Source organism: Zeus faber, assembly GCF_960531495.2.
Source record: "Zeus faber genome assembly, chromosome: 9".
Lineage (NCBI taxonomy): Eukaryota > Metazoa > Chordata > Actinopteri > Zeiformes > Zeidae > Zeus > Zeus faber.
The window spans coordinates 23,971,940-23,988,047 of record NC_137197.1 but is presented as its reverse complement, the minus strand read 5'-3'; the positions used below and the strand labels follow the sequence as shown (position 1 = coordinate 23,988,047).

The 16,108-nt window shown below is 47.1% G+C and overlaps 1 protein-coding gene across 1 annotated transcript; it reads right to left on the bottom strand.

The window, feature by feature from the left end:
• Positions 1 to 457: 457 nt before the first annotated feature.
• LOC307235116 (sushi domain-containing protein 6) lies at positions 458 to 9,863 on the bottom strand. The gene is made up of 5 exons (XM_080007103.1): positions 9,745 to 9,863; positions 5,196 to 5,341; positions 3,636 to 3,839; positions 2,133 to 2,277; positions 458 to 1,849 (listed from the first exon to the last, which is right to left on the bottom strand). The coding sequence occupies exons 2-5, from the start codon at positions 5,287 to 5,289 to the stop codon at positions 1,522 to 1,524; spliced, it is 771 nt and encodes a 256-aa protein (XP_079863229.1). The 5' UTR covers positions 5,290 to 5,341; positions 9,745 to 9,863; the 3' UTR covers positions 458 to 1,521.
• Positions 9,864 to 16,108: the final 6,245 nt, after the last annotated feature.

Sequence of the window (16,108 nt, the reverse complement as noted above, 5' to 3'; positions counted from 1 at the left end):
ATAATAATAATAGAGGGAGAGAATTCCGTTAGCTGGCTTCAGGAGTCATTCATAGTAGTATTCTTCCTGGTTATAATGAAGTTTGATGCCCCGGTGATTGCCAAACTCTTCTTTTTCATCTATTTCTTTCTCTTCCTTTTTTTTCAAACACGGATCTGTCTGCCCGATACAGTCCCGGCTTTACAGTTTACGGGTTTCTGACTTTCATTTCTTGTTAAAAAAGAAGTTCCACATCCAACTTCCCCATTTGTGGCCACTTCCAGAGAGATTTACTGAAAGAGGAAATCTGGTTTTCAAACTTCATTGTCATGTTCCAGCCGTTCTGAGAACTCACATTTCCGCGACCCGACAACAGGGTGTGGAGAAGATGCTGTATATAAATATCAGAACATTTAACATTTAAACTTTTATTTATAATATACTCTTGCAACAATACAATGTACAAAGGCATCATCAAGTAAATTTCTACAATCAATATTATTATAATAAATTCATTTTTCTTCCGTTGCAACGGAAACAAACCACAAGCTACATTCATGTAATGTACGTCCCCCCGCAGGTCGATCAGGAACTTTTTTCCACGGGTCCAAACGTGACAACTAATGATATGTGTAAACCCAATTAACTGTCCAAGAAGGGTTGGGGTGACACAATATTATAGTTATTAAAGTTTTTTTCTTTGATGTATCATCGTGAAATGTATGGATCATATTGTAATATCCAATTTCGCTTAAAATGGATATTACAATGGAATGGAAAATATGTCGGGACATCTCTGGAATGTGAAGTCTGTGTTGGGAGTTTCTGCATCGCCATACAGTTCAATGTAATAAGCATTGATATTGTTAAAAAATCCTTCATCTTTATCCTTTTTAATAAATGACTGCATATTGCCTCAGCCCTACATCAGATTCTATACAAAACTCGAAATTCCATGGAATAAGTTTTGGGTCTTCGTAATGGCATAATGGCATGTTAAAAAAAAGAAAACCTCAGACCCATCACGGACGGGACGTCTCGACAGCGTCTCCAGCACTGCGCTGAAACCCAGACCAAGCTGCACATGCATACGAACATAGGCATGCACCCGAAAAAAATAAATAAAAAAAAAACTCTCAATCTCTCACACACTCAATGGAAATATACAATCAATAATCAATAAGACACTTGAAATTCAAAAGTCAGCTGAAATCCGTGTCGTCGCTTTGGGGTGGGAGGTTGCAGCCACAGCCAATCAGTGCTGGTCACACGGGACTTGGAAAACAAGTCGACCGGATGCTGCGGCCGCGCGCTGGTGAACCCCTTCATGTGCTGAGGTTGCACATGAAGTGTTTGGAAACACTAGTTTTCCAACACATTTCAAAGGCTGGGAGTAAAGACCAGGTGAATTTACGTTTGTGGTTCCTCTGGTTTCAGCTTGCAAGTCGATCCAAATCAACTGAAAATTGATTTTTGAATTTGCTGAACCTCTGTCGCATTGGAAAAAAAAAAAAAAAGAATAATAATTTGAATCAAGTCAAATCAAGTGTCTTTGTCGTCGGAGAACGTAGCTTGTCGCTGGTGGATGGCGTCTCCGGGACGGGACTGGACCTCCTCGTACGGCGGCGGCGGGGGGTTGTTGTCGGAGTCTTGGCTCGACAGGCGGGGCCGGTGGGCGGCGTCTGACTGGTTGCTAGGCGACGGCGGGTGATGCTCGGGGGCCTCACGGGCCAACAGGAGCTGCGTGGGGCCAGGAGGGGCGCAGGCAGGGAGACGCTGACCCCAGCTCCCGTAGACGGCCTCATCGTAGGATGGGAGGGAGACGGGGAGACCGTCCACCATCAGGTCCATCTGGTCTGAGGAGCGACGGCTGGGGAGATAGACCTCTCATGAAGAAATTCCTTTTTTGTCATAACACACAGCGAGGTCCTTTCCCAATGAACAACTTGTTATTCTTATACATATAATATCTCATACACCAAAGCCAACCTGGGCGTCTTGCTCTATGTCATCGAACCACGTTGCCGCTCCAAAACCCAACCAAATGCTTAAGGTCGTAACCGTATAATAGCACAACACAATCCAAAAAGGAGATTCAAAACGTTCGCCCCCCCACGGACGGCATGTGAGAATTAGGTGCACTCAGGCCTTACCCGTGGGCGTGGCAGGGGTAGAGGCGGGACTTGATGACCATGCAGGCGGTGGTGGTGAGCAGGAAGATGGACACGCCCACGGCGGTGGTGGCGACGCTGGGCAGAGGGTGGGACACCTTGTCCTCGTTCCTAACGTTGTGGCGCTCTGGGGACGAGCGGGAGGAGAGCGACGGTCACGTGGTCGTTAAATACGTTATTGACACATCTCCACCGATATCAACCAACCCATCAATACCCACATTCACCCAGCAAAACCAAGATGGAGTCGCACTTCCTGAGCCTTATTCTGCTGACGCCGACGCCTTAGGATGCCGGTTTGATTCTGATCCCCAGCAGCAAACAAAACCACACAACCGACAACGGACAACACGCCCGCGCCGCATTTCCTGCCGGCACATTTCGATGCCGTGCGACGGGGCAGTGAGTGTCGGAGTGAACAGACGAAACGGAAGCCTTTTTTATTTTTCTCGCAGCGCGGTTTTTAAGCGTCGAGTGGCAGTGAGGTTTTTTTTCCCTCTCTCTCGAAGAGCCGCGACCGCCCCGGGGGAGGTGGTCGTTGGGGTGGCTCGGCCCGTTTCCTCCTCTGTTTTCTGGTTTGCTTTGCAGAAGCACAAACTCAGCTGTTTTTTTTTTTTGCTCTTCTAGTTCCTCATCCTTGCGCTGCAGGAGGCCGAAGCCGTGGTTCAGGCTGGTATTAAAGTAGGTGAAGTCAAACCAGACTCTACTGCTGCGAAGCCTCTTAGGATCTAATTTAGGGTTATGGGTGCCGTGCCAACAACAGCACAGTTTTCCAGTGTCCCAAACACAAACGTGACTAACGTCACGTACAAACACTGAGGTCAAACCGGAGATGAGCTCCGTGTTAAAGTGTAAACAGACGCCGCCGTGCTGGAATGCTGCGACGCCCACGCCGACAGAACGCTGCTTTCTGCTGCTCAGACGCTGAGCTCCGCTGCTGACTCACACCTTTTATGGTAACACATGACAAACTCCCCCTGGGAGAAGGCATTCATCCAAAGCCGCCGCACTATTCATACATGACGCGCGCACAATGAGGTCCCCCCCTTTAATCAAATAATTGGAGTCAGTGAGATAAGCCCCTCTCTCTCAGGTCCTTGAACCCCCTAGGGTTCAATGCCGAGGGGCAGGTGGCCGGTTTCGACACCCTCTCTGCCCCGGTCGCCAGATAGCAACAACAAAAAACCTCGCTGCGGCAGGTCTGGGGCCCCTCCCTGGCCTCTGGGAACGATGGCACTCGGGGCTTTTCTGAGGGTGAGGGACGTTTCCTGTCAAACAGAATCTAGAGCTTGAAAGCTCAGCAGCCATCGAGGTAACAGAGGACTGGCAACATTTGCGAACCCCACCTGATATATCATGATCACCTTGCAAATAAAATAAAAACATCATTCATTTTAATTTCCACGGCCCCGACACTCAATTGGACAACACCGCTTTGGGGCGTGGCTCATCCCTGGGCTTATTACGTCCACATTATGATCTCACCTTTGATGGGCACGCAGGCGGGAATGGGAGGCGTCCATTTGTCATGCCGACAGCGGGAGCTGCGGGCCTTGCTGGGGATGTGGTACCCAGGCTCGCAGAAGAAGTGGATGGTGGTCTTCTGGGGAAAGCCTCGGCACGGGGACGGGTCGCAGCGGAAGCCTCCGTGCTCCGGCAACAGCGGGTGGCTGCAGTTACCCTGTCTGCCTGCAGGGGGACGACCAGCGAGACGCGTTTGAAACGTTACCTCCGCGGGCGTCGGCACGACACGCACAACAAAGAGTGTCAGGAAGGGACGGAAGAGGACGTTATTTACGCAACACTTTTTTTAAAACACGGTTACAAAGAGCTTTACACGCAGCCGGCGTGACATAAAAACAACAAGTGTTCTGGACAGAGCCAAAACACTTTTATTTTGAGCTATTTCACGGATACAACTTGCCTCTGAATGAATGAATCATTGCGTAACAAATAAGTGAAATTTCCAACGTCCTCCTCAAATGCTGCGACCGAGAACTTGCGGTTCCAATGTGTTTCACAGCTGAGTGTTTTTTTCTTATTATTCATTACTCATTCTGACTCATTCTTTTCGAGCGGTTGACCAGAAATGACACATTCCTGTTGTTATGTCCATTAGCTCGGTTGTGAATGTGTGGAATGTGGAATGAGGTAAAGCAGGTGGAAGACGCTATGAGAATGTTTTTTTTTTTAATTTGTTGTTGAGATATCAGAACGTGTACAGATATATACATGAAATAAAAATAGTCATTAAGTCAGGCAGACTAAATAATCAATTAGTTCTGGTTTTGGTTTTACCAATGACAAATAACTATAAAACTTTTTTATCAAAACGATGCTACTGGGCAGTTTGAGCATCAAACCAGGCGGATCTCGAATAGCTGACACAGAAGGAACCCGGTTCCCGATCGCTGTCTAGATCAGCGGTGACCAGTTCCTCAATTTATACGCGGGAAGGGAAGGAGGAAGGATGAGGAAGGAAAGAGGAAGGAAGGATTTCAGTAACAATGCATCTCATGGGTTTGGGCCGGCACTCAGCATGTCCCACGTTAAGATAATAAAAGATGATACAAGATGGAAGTTCTTGAGCAGTTTAACCCTGACATGATCCAGAATAAGGTCACTTGGCCATTTAAAGTCGGAAATTTTTATATATAATAATGCTTTCATTGGGTACGATGGTATCATTAATCACGTAAGTCAAATACCACTCAGCAACAAATGTTAAAAAAAACGTATAAATCTTTTTAATAAGCATCCTTCATGTCCCACTAACCTATCATAAACTATTAAGCAGCTCACAATTATTATTTTTTTTTTTAGTAATTTAACCTAAAAGCTGAAAAGTAACATTATAGGAAAACAAAGATATATATTTTTTTTTAATATTTAAATAATACTTTTACCTATTTTCTCGCATTCATAGACAATACTACATAAATGACCGTGCTGTGTGTGGGAAGTGTTCAGGTGCAGAGACCAAACTTCCTGAAGTTTAGAAATACGCTCTTATTTTGAAATCACTACGTGTGTGCGGGGTCCTACCTGCGGTGGTGCTCAGCGAGGACGCCAGGAGGAGCAGCCAAAAGCCAAGACTGACGCGTGCACAAAGCCATGGATACGGGACCGGCCTCGACATCAAAACACGCTTCCTTCCGACCGGCACAACAGAGTCACACACACTCTGTCACCTGCACGGAACGAACACACACACACACACACACACACACACACACACACACACACACACACACACACACACACACACACACACACACACACACACACACACACACACACACACACACACACACACACACACACACACACACACACAGAGAGTTATTTGCCTTGTGCACACAAGCACAATTAAGTTTGTTTGTGGCTTTGTAGAACAGTTTAAGACGGAGCAAAGAGGCTCTGGATGAGAAGCACAGGTACTGGCCACAGGGCGTCTATTAAGAAACTGGAGGGGATTCTTTCTTTCTTTCTTTCTTTCTTTCGTTCTTTCGTTCCCTCTATTAGCACAAACATCCTGTATAACCTGAGACTCATCGGGGCCATTTCCACAGTCGTACGATGTGAAGGAAATGGGTGGGACAGATTGCCTTTATATTTATTATCCGTTTCCCTGATAAAAATGAGTTTTATTCTCTTAAATACCTAAGATCCAAAAAATAATGATGTCATTCCCACCCCTCGTGAATTTTATGCGTCGCTGATATTTAAGGGTAAAAATAGAGTGAGAGAGTGTTATTATTTGATAAATGTGCCGGTTCTACGGCGTTTCCTTCGGTTCAGTTTGCCTCCTTGATTATTCCGTCACCTTCGGAGAAACAGCCTGAGAGCCTCCGCTTCATCGCGTCACCCTCTCACCAGTCGAGTGAATTGGCCTCGGAGAGAAATCCCCCCCCTCCCTCCGCCCGCACTATTTATCGCCCGAGCCTCCTTTCAACCGACGTACCGGGAAGGCACCGGGGCTCTGGGAGTGACCGCTGAGAATCTCCTAATCTGGGAAAAGTAGCTGCTTCCAATAACCGCCGCAGTTGTTTTCTGGAGCTTTTGGATCGTGCACGCGATCCGCGGGGAAAATACATTTGAAAACGTGAAGGTTCCGGTTGGAGGATGTCGTGCGGGGACGGGACTGGGCTTTGACCTCTTGATCGACCGAAAGCAAAACAAAACCCTCGCGCTGTGAATCATATTATCACTGAAGACAATCCACCCACCCGGATCCTAAAACTCCTCTTCGTATTGAAACAGAAACCCCAAGATCGCCCAGATGACTGGTTTGGTTTCTCCAGCTTCCTGTGCTTGGCGCCGCCAGGGGTGAAGCTGCCATTGTGAAAGGCCACCGTGGTTTTGGGTTGGGTGGGTGGATGGTGTGTGTGTGTGTGTGTGTGTGTGTGTGTGTGTGTGTGTGTGTGTGTGTGTGTGTGTGTGTGTGTGTGTGTGTGTGTGTGCGGGTGATGTCTGGCACTGAAGAGTTTTTATGCTTTTATGTAAAAGGCAGCGCCTGTGATCTCTGGAACGGGACGGCCCTGTGCCAACAACACACATGCACACACACACACACAATGTGTGTTATCTGTGACCACAGTCGGGTGTGGGAGGTTTGCATCTTACTCATAATGAGCCTGGTGGCATTATAACCGGAGCTGTAATGTTTGGCAGCTCGGCAATAAACCCGTTTTTTAATTCTTTTTTTATTCCAAAACAGATGATGTCCTTCTGCTTTTAACGCTCAATGTCACCGGGACGAATAAGGCTCAACCCTTGAACTGAACTGGCGGCGTTAAGGTACAAACGGAGCGCGCCCGTCTCCCGTCTCTCGGAACCAGAAGTGGCTTCGGCCGTCGCATTTTGTCAGCGCTTGCGCTGTTTCTACATTGTTTTTGGGCGGTGCCACGAAAGTAAAACGGGAGATGTCGTCGCGAGGAAACGCCCGACGCCGCCGACTCCAGACGGAATCACAACGTTTACGGACCCGCTGGAATACCGTAAAGATCGACAATTCAGCAACTTGGTATGAGGAATAGATTCGTCCAATTAACTCAGTCCCCCACAGCGGCTGCTCACGGCAGAGGACGGATGGAGCCACAGCGGCGGCAAAACAGAAAGCAGCTGTGTTCAGAGCGACTGTTTATCAAATAAAAAAGTGGGTCACGACGTTACAACACCAACCAACACAAGCTGCACTGGGTGAGAGGGTTAGGGGGTTCAATTCCCGAGGGTGAGGGTGTGACGGCACGCGAGGGTGAATCAGGAACATTCATGATCCGAGATGCGGTTTTGACACGAGGGCATTTTGGAATCTTTGTGCTCACGGAACTGCTCAACTTCATCTCGTTGGGCGACAACGAAGCGGCACGGCGGGGTGGGCTCATTCAACGTTTGGACTTTGCTCGTTCCGCTCTGGTGAAGCGAGCCGCCGTGCTTGGAACGTGTGTCACCGTGATGTGATGTCTTGTTTTTGTTTTTCCTTCCTTCGCAAGGAAGAAGGAAAAGAGAAGAGAACATCAATGAGCGCCCATTCGGGGGAAGGCTCCCACTCGATTACGCGCCGCCAGCTGCCCGTTTCCTCCTTGCTCACACTCCCGTGGAAAAACATCCGCGGCGACCGCCTCCTGCGCGGAGCTTCATGTGTACCGACCGTGCGAGGACACTGTCATGGCGTGATGATTACATCACGTCCTGCTTACTCACAAGCACACCTTCGTTCTGCGCTCATTGCTCGATAAAGCTCCCCTGGTCCAGTTTTTCCGGAGATGAAGAGGCTGCTATTTTCCCGCGTGGATTTGATGAATTTTCACTTTTGGTTTTTCGACGCGCACCTCAGAGGGGTTCGCACGTTGGTCGCACAAGCATTTGGCGTCCCATTACGATGAGACGGAAGAAAGGAGCCATCGCACTTTTTTGGGAAAAAAGACCGTGACGGGTTTTTTGTTTCTTCCCTTCTTCCGTTCAGGCTGCTATTCTTTCTTTCTTTACCTGTCTCTCACACGCACACTTTGCGTGCGCACCTATTCTTTGCCTTTGGCGTAAACTGACGACAGCTCCTCCAAATTACGCTTCATGGAAGGGCGGAAAGTTGTGACGTCACATGGCGATGACGCGACAGTTGCCACAGCTACGCGACGCGGGGCGGGGCTATGTGGGCAATTTCACTCTACACTACATGTTTTCATGCGTTTCCATGACAACTGGATTTCATTGCCACACTCATATTTTCTCATCGACAACATCCAGAGATACAATTTGGCGCAAGAGTGGAATATTTCAGAAACCTCTGGCCGAAACCTTCCACAAAGTTAGAGCACACCCGTCCCGACCGAGCCGGTTGTTTTGATGTATTTGGCGTATTTGAAGCTCGAAAATTGTGTGAAGTCTAGCACGACTACATTTAGCTTTATTAATAATAATAATAATAATAATAATAATAACAACAATAAGTGCAATAATAGTACAGCGCTGCTCGCACACTAAATGGTGAAGTTTAACAAGTAACCATTTTGCTGGGGACCCCCTGGGACCTCTTGAAAGCCCCCTAGGGGGTCCCCGGACCTCAAGTTGAGAATCCTTGTCCGAGAGCACTGGGGGTGTTGCAATAGACTCAGTAATGAATTGGCTGAAAGGTGAAAAAACAAAGCTCTCTTTCTCTCTCCTCTCACCTGCCCCGCAATAAACAAAACACTCCAATTGGTTTGTTGAATTGTCTTATTTAAGTAATAAATCCATTCATTTAGCTTTGGAATAAGATGAATAATTAGTAGAGTTTGGTGATAACAACAACAACAACAACAACAACGAGCACCCCTTGATCAGCTGAACTATATTTGGACCTGCTGTGATAAACGATGTTATTCAAGTATTTTCACTGTCCATACGGCGCGGTAAGGCGCGGTGGATGCGCGGCAGAGGCGCGTTAGAGGCGCGTCTCCGGGGCGCATTCAGCGCCCGCTGGCACCAAACAAAGGGGGAAAGCAGGTGGAACAGAACCCCTGAAAAGCGGCCGTTGTCCGCACAGAGGCATCAATGGCTGAGATATCGGTGGAACATTCGTGAGAAACGCCACCGGCGGTTGGACGGACCGCACTGCGGAGACCCCCGAATGGCAGCGCGTGCGGAGGCGGAAAACCCAAAGCGTCGGCTGCTGCCAACCCCGTCAAAGTGTAAAGAATTCCACCGGCGGGCCACGTTTTTTAATTCAGTGCGATGCCCATTTCATCTCTTTCAGGCCGCGTGGGAGTAAAGACTTGAATGACCGTCGTTATTAGTGCGTTTATTATAATGTAATAACCATTTGATTATGTCCAACACACACACACACACGGGATATGAGCAGTTTGTATTCTGTTATATCTGTGAAAACTTGTACGAATTCCTATTTTTTTTTTTTTTTTTCCGCCATTTTTTTTTTCTACTTGTAGTTTATTTTGCGCTTTATTGCACATTTCCATGTTTTGCTCTTCTTACCTTGTTATGCCTGCCTGCCGCTTGGATACGATCCGCCGTGAACGCCGCAATTTCCCCCGCGGCCATGAGTAAACGTATTTAATGCGACGAACTGCTCGTTCGTTTGTTTCAAACTCACCGTAACCTCCAGCGGCGGCGGCGGCGGCGGCGGCGCGGGGTTCTAGGGCGGCGGCGGCGGCGGCTCCGGTGTCTCCGGTGTCTCCGGGCGGAACGGAGCTTCTCTCCCCTCAACAAGTGGCGCGGCTCCGCCCACGTGACTCCGCGGATCAGCTGCGCTTGACGGGCGCGAGCCGGACCCGCGATTGGCTCCGCGGGGCTCGCTGGCCCCGCCCGGCGCCCGCCACGTCATCGGAGAGCGCCGACGTCGCCCGGCCGCGGCGCCCGACCGGTGCTCCCTCCGCTCGCTGTTTGGACGTTTGACGCCCGCCCTCGCCGCGGTGACCGGCGCGACGGCGGTGCGAGAGGCCGGCCCAGAGTTTGGCGAAAATTAGAAATTCAACTTTTGATGTTGGTACAATCGCACTCCGATAAGTCATGTAAATCGCTCGGTGCTGTCACCAGTGGCCGGAAACTGTATTGCAACAACAACAAAAAATCCTTTAAAAACCCGAAGTTGAATCCTTTTCAGGTTTTACCAGACAAAGTCCAAATTCCGCACTAGGCAGTGACACAGACACTGACATTTACACCAGTGTAAAATGTCTGTCACAGCTCATTTCAAACCTGTACATGTTATGTTATTCAACCTAAACATCTTTTTTTGTGTGTTTTTCTTAATTATTCTTACCCTTGGCCAGGAAACTGATAGTGTAAAAACAATGCAGAGTTACAGAAAACAGTGAGACAATTAACAACTTTTACAAAAAAACTGTATTTGCATTGCAATAAAAAGGAAGATTTGCAAAGTGATGTCCGGTTTTTCTTTTTGCACAACACCAATGACATTTACAAAAACACAAAACACTGTGGGTTCAGTTGTTTAAACCAGTTTGTTGACAACAGTGTCAATACTGCAACAGATTGAAAAAGAAAAAAAAAGAAAAAATACAGAAATAATAATAAAAAAATCATGGCAATTGTTACAGAAAAGGAGTGGGAATCAAGCCCATAACAGTCTCGGAGTTCATCTTTTTCTTTTCTTTTTTCTAACCCCACATAAATATATATTTTTCAGAGTGGAGCTGCTTGGTCAGTAGTTGTCATGGTTCTAGTGGGACAGTGGGATCATACAACTCGCAGGCCTACGGGTCCTGGCTGGTACCGGCAGCACGTCTCCAGACGCTAGTTCCAAAAAGTAAAACCACTCCCTCAGCCAGATAAGTACCAGCAGCCAAAAGGTTTAGATCCAAAACCTTCTGCTGTTAGTGTAAGCAGCTAAAAAGAGATTATTTTATTTTATTTTTTAACATTATTATGAAGCAGACCTGTCTTTCACTCAGGTTATTCATAAAATAACGTAGTAGTTATGGTGCAAATATCCATGAATTATCCATATTCCATTGTGAATTCTACCCAAACATAGACAGGCTGTGGATGGTGTTTCATCTGGCTGAGAAGGCAGTCTTGTTCTTTTTTGGAATCAATCCCCCCACGGGCTTTGTCTTTGGTCAGGAAGACACAAACAGCACTAGTGGAACTCCACAGAACGTCCCTGAGGCTCTCGGCAGTCACAGAGAAGAGACTTCACCCGGGGAAGGTTGGTACTGGATCGCATGTTTCTTGATAAGACATTTCAGGTAAATGAATCAACTAAAAAGGGATGCCCCGTGACAAACTATGATCAAAGATTTGCTCAAAAGACAAATCCAAACAGATATTTCTATCCAGGTCGGCTGGAGGTCAGGTTTCTTTTAACTCAACAGTCGTCACGGGGGTCTCACTGGACTCAGTGTTGTCAGGTTTCTGTTGTGAATGTTAAGGCATGAATTCACACACATACAAATGCGCGCACGCACACGCGCGCGCACGCACACACACACCCAGAGTAGTGGAAGTGTTGCTCAGAAGTTGTGTTTTTTTTTAAAGCTCTTGTCAGACATTCAAAAAGCTTCCCACCGTCGACAGGAATGTGGACACGTTGGCATCACTTTCACACTGTAAATAATAACAGGACTCATTGCCAATGTGAAATATTATTGTGCTACACTCATCCATCTAGAATCCATAGTATCCATCATCTGTGTTTTTTAAATATTGGACATTAAAAATCAGAGTTTAATTGTATCGTGGCTCCGGTATACAAAATGCGTAAACGGTACGGGGGAAAGTCTTCAGGAGAACTGATGTTTTATCATGGGGGGGAAACTGATTTGTATTCAAATAATTTCTACCTATAGGGCAGAGAGAGGTGTTTAATGACTTGGAAAGTGTGCTTTTTTTTTTTTTTTTATAAGTGGAGTCTATAAACATTTCTGGCAGTAGATTAACTCCCCCCCCCCCCCCCACCGGTGACAGACATTTCTAAGAATAACACCATGGGAATGTGGTTAGAATCAGCCTCCAGTATTTGACAGGTAGAGATCTCAGCCTCCGACTCAGCCTCCATTTCCAACAAAAATAAAATAAAAAAATAAAAAATAAATAAAAAAACAAGAATGTGGTGTTTCAGTGTATTAAGTGATGACTCACGGTGTGCAGTCTAAATATGGCAACTAAGGAATCAGGCTAAAAGTTAATATTCAACTGCAGCGGCTCAATCGTAAGGAACCGTCGTTTTAAATCTAAAATGATTAAAAGTATGGTATTCAGGGTGAAAATGTACAATGAAGTCTAATTACTCTTCCTGATTGTCATTCCTTCTATTCTTTCCTTCCGCTCGGCCGTTCTTTCTTTTGATTTCAAGCTCTTCGCTACAAAAATAAAGATCCTACTCTCACACAAGTCAACACGCACCCTGGCTCTAAATCTGCGCAGAAAAACGTCACTGTTTCACTGGTCACTTCCACTGGTGATCCCAAATCAAGGCCAGGCTGCAGTGACTTCGGTGGCTTTGGTGATGGGCAATAAATGGATTTTGTCGTTTGGCGGCTTCCAGTGGTACGTTGTGATTGACGGCGTCATCACAAAAACATATCGCTGCGTGGGGTCAAAATAATGTGATAAACAGTTTGAATTAACGATGAGAAGTTATTTATGGTTGAAAAGTTAATCATTTCACACAATGGGAGATGTGAAATATTAGAGATGGGTTTTAGAACTTGGAGAGTGGTTCTTGTTTATATGAAGCAGAGATTTCAATGGACCGAACGGATTATTTCGTTGGATTGTTCAATTAATAAATATATACATCATTACTATGTAAATTTGCTGATTATTGTGATAATAAATTCTTCCATTTTGCCCACTGCTAACAACAAAAAAAAAAAACAAGAATAAAATGAATTGTCACGCATATCTTAAAACTTCCGGTTGTGGAACAAAAGGATACAACTCGAGACCTGCACGTAAACAAGGTCCCGATGGAAGACCTTCAAAAAAACCAAACCACAAAGTTTTGATAAATGAAACTCCTGGACCTTCACTTTTCAGCGTCAGTCAGTTTCTCTTTCAAACCGAAACATTTGGGAGACAGGATTAGTGTTTAGATTAGTGTTTTAGCCGTTGTTGGAATGCCGGGGAATTTGAAGCAAGCAAAAAAATAAAAAATAAACTCCAAACCACAACTCTGATCCCACCGTTAACAAAGCCTCCCCCAAAACACCAGGGAGCCGCTGTGCATTGCTCCACAACGTGTCAAACTACTCACTGCGCTACAAACTCACTGTGCTACGGCTGCAAAACACGGCACATAGCCACGTGGTCTTTTCTTTTCTTTTTTTTTTTTTAAGTGTGTAGTGCTTTGGACTGAGTGTAGTGTCAGGAAGAAGAGGGTTCTGCTCCTGGTAGAGCTGAGGAGTAGAGGTTATAGTGCTAAAGCTAAATTAAATATCTAGAATCAGCAAAGGAGGCCGAGTCCCCTCCAACGTGTTACGGGATTCACGGCGCCGTAGCGACCGAAAGCAGGACACGGACACAACCGTCTCAGGAAGGACCGCAGCGACTCGCGCTTCAGCAGTTGTCAACTCAAAATCCGACGCCACAGCCGGTCATCTTGATCTCTCTCTAAAGCACTGAACGAAAGAGAGGGAGGGCTCAGCGCCGCCCACCACACATCCGTCCTGCCCCCGACCGCCGTCCAGCTCTCGCGCCGGGCGGCGCCTATCCGAACATCCTGCCGACTGTAACCGCGGCGTGGTCGGACCACAGCTCGCGTGCGTCTGCCGCTGCGCACGCCTGAAAGCGTCAAGCGGGCCAATTGTTTCCCCTGCAAGGGCTGCTTTGGCTCAAACCCTTTCATTCGAGATGTTAGCGCCCCGAACCAAAAGCGCCGAGGGGTGACCGGTCAGAGCTGACATCGGAGGAGGTGGCACCCCCAGAACTCATCCGAAATGGAGGCGTCGCTCGCATGGGGACCCATTCAGACGCGGCGTTGGGTGAAACGAGGAAACACCGGGATGACGGCCTGAACCTGGACGACCCGCTCTGTCTCCGAGTCAGTGTCACCGGGGGTGGTGGACGTAAAGGAGCATGAACACACACACACACACACACACACACACACACACACACACACACACACACAGAGAGAAAGAGAGAGAGAGAGACTACATTCAGGTACTGCAATCTGCACGCACACAAACAAAAGCAAATGAATAAAGTCTTAACGCGCGCACGCACAACGCCCGCGGCACAGTTTGGGCTCAACAGTTTCTGAGGAAGGTGACAAAACGCTCTGTGACTTTCTCAACCACTTCATTTGCAACCAAGCGGAATGTAGCTGAATGAAGCCGGATCCAAAGATGTGGATCCTTCGGGGGGGCACAGTTGGTTCTTCTCACCCGTTCACACCTTTTTTGTTTTTCCCCCCTCCCTTCCCGTTATGGAGGCGAAGATGTGCTAACGACGCTGTGCTAACGGCCACGGCGCGACGGACACCGGCCGAACGTGGCCGACGGTGCGTACGGCAAAGGAGGTTTTCGCGAGCTCCACCGTATGAGAGGGGGGAGAGAAAAATGAAAAATAAAGAAAGGGAAAAAAAAAGGAGGGAGAGAGAAACCAAAACTGTTCAAAATACGTGGCAAACGGCTCTCTTACAACCCGGCGGACCCACTCAGCGGTGCGCTCCGAAAACCTAGTCCAGTCAAACTATGGTGAAGCCCAACTAATTAAGGAAAAAAATACATGTAAAAACGGACATGATTTCTGGGTTTTGCTCGCTTCTCAGGAGTTTGACTCAAACTCTAATTCATCTACAACAGGATCTGAATGATTTGTTTTGCTTATTACGGATATGTAGTGTTTCCCAACACGTCCCTGCGTTACACCAGTCTGTCTGTGGTATCGGCCTTTGTTTTCTTGAATAGCAGATGTAACGAAGAGTTCTGCTTTTTTTTTTTTTTTTTTTTTTTTTAAATCAAGGTGTGACATCTACTGTGTGTTGTTGTGTCTGCGTGTCGGGGTTACGTGGGAGTGCAGCTTCTATCTCATCGACAGTCCTTCAGAAATCGTCACATCTCGCTGAAGAGAAACAAGGAAAAATAGTCATAATAAAAAATATGGAGATGATTAAAACAACATCGCAACTCATATATCTCTCTATGTTCATGGTACTTACAGGAAAACACAGGGAACTAAGATGAGAAAAGACAATCTATTCTTTTTTTTTTTTTTTTTTTCCTTTTTTTTTTTTTTAACAACCCAACTCCAGTGTTTACCTTTCGACTTTAGTGTACGGCTGCTCGCTTAAAAAAAAATAAAAATAAGGAGAAGGAAGCTAGTGTTTCCATGGATACGGAAGGGTCCATATGACTCACGTCTGAGAGAAGCGAGTCGTTCTTTCAGTAGTTAATTCTGGTTGCCAAGGAGATGGTACTGGGTCCTGGATCGGCCGCTCAGCGCCGCGAGGAGGAAAATATTTCTAATTTCCACACGATCCCACAGCGAGTCCGTCCGCCCGTCCGCTGTGGAGCGCCGAGGCAGAAATGACCCTCGACCCCTCAGATGCGGGCGCTCGCGTCCGTGAGCGGGAAAACAACAGAAGCAGGAGGGTTCTGTACTTTGCAAGATAGTTCTTCTGTTTAAAAAAAAAGTCACAGCCGGGCAGACTTCTGCTGAAAACCACCCGGTTCGCGTCAGCGGCGTCTCTGGATGAAAGCCCACGCAAAATGTGTGGGGTTTGGCTCCCAAGGTCCATCACACACACACACACACACACACACACACACACACACACACACACACACACACACACACACACACACACACACACACACACACACACACACACACACACACACAGTTCAGTGATTCACATAAGATAAAGGACACCCCTGCAGTTCGCTAGCACAACCCCCCCCCCCCAGCTGTATGTACACTGTGTGATCTCTGGACTCTTCGGACCCCCCCCCCCTTAGATGAAGGACATTTTTCCTATTTGAACCTCC